Source organism: Limulus polyphemus, unplaced genomic scaffold (genome assembly GCF_000517525.1).
Source record: "Limulus polyphemus unplaced genomic scaffold, Limulus_polyphemus-2.1.2 Scaffold7523, whole genome shotgun sequence".
Lineage (NCBI taxonomy): Eukaryota > Metazoa > Arthropoda > Merostomata > Xiphosura > Limulidae > Limulus > Limulus polyphemus.
The window spans coordinates 18,987-23,657 of NW_013673133.1; the positions used below are offsets into that span (position 1 = coordinate 18,987).

A 4,671-nucleotide genomic window follows, 5' to 3' on the forward strand; every position below is an offset into this window, starting at 1 on the left:
ATAAAAATCTTTCAATTGCAACTGTAGCTTTTTTCCCCAAAAACTTTGTCTTCAAAATAAGGGTGCGTCTTATTTTCCAAAAAATACGATATTAGTATCGTTTGTAGGGATGGGAAACAAAATATAAAAAAAAAGGTAATTAAACCACCATTTATCGTTGATTGAAGTTGAGTTCACTGAAATGGTATAAAACAAACTCCCTAAAATATTTTGTGTTTTGATATATTTTATACCATCAATCACATTTTGGAAAAAAATACTTATGAAATGTTACTGATTTTGTTATTATTTAACAATTTTGATCAACCAATTACATTTCCTTCAAGTTTTAACATCTTAGAGAGGGAGCTGTGAAAGATTATACTCCTGGACTTGCTCTTGTGAACCCCGTTTTTCATGCCTTTTGTGGCGGTTGTAGAATTTATTTGTGAATTACGAAAGTAAATTTCTCTGCTGCGGTTCTGTTGAATTTTTTGAGTAAAGTGTAGGCCTAATTGTTAAAAACGATCAACAATGGATCAAGATCAAGATGTTAATGGATCATCAAGTTTAGAATTGAAACGGGAAAATAGGTAAATACTTCGCATTTCAGTAATTCAATTTTCTCCTAACAAAATTAAGTATAATATATTACTAATGAAGTCTATGGTTTTAGGAAAACACGTAGGTTCAAAAAATCTTGATAGAAATGAATAAAAACCCTAAAGTATAAGTATAACCCGAGCGCTTTCGAAAGGTGGACCTTACTTTTTGAGGTTATTATTTTTTGATGCAACTCCAACAGGGTAGACAGTGACAGTAGGCCTAACTCAGTAATTGCAGCATGCAACGAAATGAACCTACTTCTATTCTAATACAAATAATTAAAAATAAATTATAACTTGATACTAGAAAAAAAAGCTATTTTTGTTCATTCCTATAGAATTTTAGCACTGACATGTTTCCTCATCAGATTACATGATTCAAACATTTTCAACAAAATCTGTAACTGTATTAACTATTATGTATATCTGCAGCTAGAACTTTTTAATTTTATGCTGGAAAGTGTTAATTTTTATTTTGAAATTAAGTATTGTAGTGTAATTTGTAAGCTGGGTAATACTAGTAGTAAACACTGGAAAAGAAATATATATATATATATATATATTTTGGGAATGTAAGTTAACTTTGTAAGAACAACGAATCAGTGTGTGAAACACCAGAGCATTTAGAACAAAGATATAACTGAATTTAGGAGGAGCATGTGTTTATTCATTTTTAAATACTAACCTGTATACACGAGGCACAAAAAAAGTGATGTGTGACTCCAATTGTCCTTATGGAAAAATAAATACTATGTTGGAAAAATGTATTTTATAAAATGAACATAATCTATTATTATTTAAATAAGATGCTATCCTCTATGACAGGATATCATCGTCAAAAGATGAAAACAATAATTTGAAAAAACAACTGATTAGAGAGACAATGGCCTCATTCTTATTGTCAAAATCAGTATAGCCAAACATGTGGAAGTATAAATGACAGTGTATTTGATGACAAGAAAAACTATCACACAACACCTGAAAAAAATGACATTATATCAGTATTATAGATTTCATCGTCATCCATACTAGTCGATTGTTTTACGGTTAACAGTATTTTATACTCAGCAGTGTTAATGGTGACCTCTATTGATTGAGTAAAGTTTACTCTTGTGCCAAATACACTCAATTCAGTCTTGTGGAATAAAGCAAGAACAATAATCTTTCATAAATAAATATTGGTACTGATAAATAAACTATGTATATGATAATATAATAAATTCAAGGTTTTGTCAATACCATAAGGACAATTGAAGTTGCGTATCACATTTTTGTTCCTAGTGTATACAGGTTAGTATATATACATAAACACATTCTCCTCAAAAAACAGTTATATATTGGTTCCAACTGCTCAAATTCAATGTTTTATGCACAGATTTGGTGTTCTTATGTACTGTTTTTTATTGTTGTTTTTTTCATGATTTAAAAAAATAAATAAATAGAAAGGGTGAAGAAAAAGACCAAAGGACTGAATGAAATTATGGCATTAAAAATAAAGGGAATGAATAGGTTTATGTGGCAGTATTTAACTTCTCATGTGTAAATAGGGATTCCGAGATTATTATAGTTCACAGCCAAGGAAGTGTCCGAGTGTGAAGTTGCAAATAATCAAAATACTAAATTATTGTACACCAAACAACAAATGAAAAAGTCTACAGTACTATTACATGTTGAGTTTGCACTGTTTATTTCAAGGCAACCATACTCTGATTAGGTGTAAATTGGCTATAGTAAGATCACCATGACTGCTAAACATTCCTCTGGCATTTAGTGATGACCAATGGGCAAATGTTAGCACCAAAAATGTAATTGGTGTGTGGGTGCTTAGCCCTTAATGATATATTAAATGAAAGCTTTTTTCATGCTCGTCATTGATCTGTGTGTTGTTTTCTTTTTATCCAGAAGCATTTTCTATTTGATAACACACAAACAAAACTTTAAAACCAATAATAAATATCCATTGGTCACTTAATTTACGAACGAGGCCATATAATGGACTTTGTGGTCCTTATATGATAATTCACAATTCAAACTGGTAGAATGTCAAAAAAAAAAGATAATTGGAACTGTAAGCAGATGATACATTTCCTTGACAACAGTTTGCTTTATGTCAGAACAGGTACTCATCTGTCAGTCATAAAACCAATGTGAATACAAAATCTTTACTAGATAAATATGTAAGTTCCTACTTTGTGTTATCATTTCATTGTTATTTTATCAATATACAATATAAATTCATGTGTGTAGGGTTTAAATTGAAGTATTTTATTAGGGTTATGTTTTATCTTGCCTTGTCATGAGTTTCATGCAATGCCTAAAGTAAAGCAGTTTTATTTGTATTGTTTCAGTTAGATGTTTTTGATACAAAGGGTCATTTTACGAGTACAATTATTAATTGTTTGATTTTTATTAATCATTAACTGTGTAATTCAAGTAGCAGTGTAAATTACTAATTATGTCCGCAACGTGAGAGGGAATTGCCAGTCAACAGATCACTGCTGACTGGCTAATGCATTGAGGTTTGACAACATGACTTATCTTGTTCTAAGATCAGTTCATACTAAACTAATAAATACATGACCTAACAGGGAAGAATTTACTCTTTACGAGCATACGCCAACAACATGGCAAATCCAAGTCTGTTTAGTGTATCCGTTTCCGAAAAATGTTCTCGTAGATTGAGGATTAAGATCAAAAACAAGTTTCTGTGTTAATGTTAAGTTTTTGAAAATTAGTTCTTTTTTATTTGAAATTTCTGTAATTCTCTTTAGAGAATAAATGTTGATAGAAATTGTATTCATGGTTTTATGCATTGTTTTAGGTGATCACAGAACTAGTGGTATTTCTAAAATTTCTTTTTGACAAATAATTTGAAAAAGACATATTTACCTACCTACCCACATTTTAAATGAGCTTAGGGTTATAGCAACAAAACTTTTTAAGCCTGGTTTAATATTTTCTTTAAGCTCTAAGAAGTACTATCTACACATGACAAACTACTGTAAATATACAGTGATTAACTTCACTTTTATGATAAAATGCTCATTTCAATATGCAGCTCCATCACACCACATAGTTTGATAGAGTCCACATTAGTTCTTTCACTAATTAAACGTGTAAAGTGTGAAATACACTAGGAAGGAAATTAGTCATGTGTAATTTGACTGTGAAAGAGGACTGCTTTTCACAGTCACTCAGAAATATCTCGATGTATGTATACGTAAACTTTCCAAACTATAGTAGAAATGTGATGTATGCAGTGGTGTTTTTTTACAACAGTCCACTAACTATCTAAGTATATTATTTTTGACAAATTTTTAACAACTGCTACATGAACCAGCTTGCCATCTTGATGTGGATCCAAAAAATAAGTCATTCTGGAAGTGTATGGATTGTTTTAATTTGACAAAAAGATGTTTGTCACTATTTGTGAGGTCTAGGTTGCTGGACCTAACCCGAGAGCATGGTAAAGTTATCTTGTAATTGTAAAGTGATGTAGCATTGGGGAAACTTGATATATTCTAGATGTGATTGTGGTGGTTAAGTGTAGTGATTAAGCCAAACCAGGTTGGATGAGGGAAAAACATATTTTAAGATATCCCAATCAATTTGACATGCCAGCTGAATTGGAGGCTTATCAAGTGATTACTGCAGTGAAAGCAAAACATAAAAGAAAAATGGGCACAGTAGTATAATTACCTTCAAAATGGGAGACTGGAATCATATATAAGAAATCATTCATTTCAGTATTGTGTGAAACTAATGGCACAGTAAAGTCCAAGGATGGAATGTTGAAGCAGATCTAAGGGCACAGTAAAGCCCAAGCATGGAGTGCTTTACTGTGCTGTTAGATCTGCTTCAACACTCCATCCTTGGGCTTTACTGTGCTGTTAGATCTGCTTCAACCCAAGGATGAAGTGTTGAAGCAGATCTAACAGCACAGTAAAGCCCAAGCATGAAGTAACACTTCATCTTGGGCTTTACTGTGCCGTTAGATCTGCTTCAACACTTCATCTTGGGCTTTACTGTGCCGTTAGATCTGCTTCAACGCCGTTAGATCTGCTTCAACAGTAAAGCCCAAGGATGG

At 31.7% G+C, this 4,671-nt stretch overlaps 1 protein-coding gene across 1 annotated transcript in view; it reads left to right on the top strand.

The window, feature by feature from the left end:
• The first annotated feature begins 386 nt into the window (after nucleotides 1-386).
• LOC106474680 (myelin expression factor 2-like) overlaps nucleotides 387-4,671 on the top strand; it is a 21,462-nt gene continuing 17,177 nt past the window's right edge. The window contains exon 1 of the mRNA XM_013935371.2: nucleotides 387-572. Within this exon, the coding sequence (XP_013790825.2) occupies nucleotides 514-572 (59 nt within the window). The 5' untranslated portion in view covers nucleotides 387-513. The remainder of the gene's footprint in view (nucleotides 573-4,671) is intronic.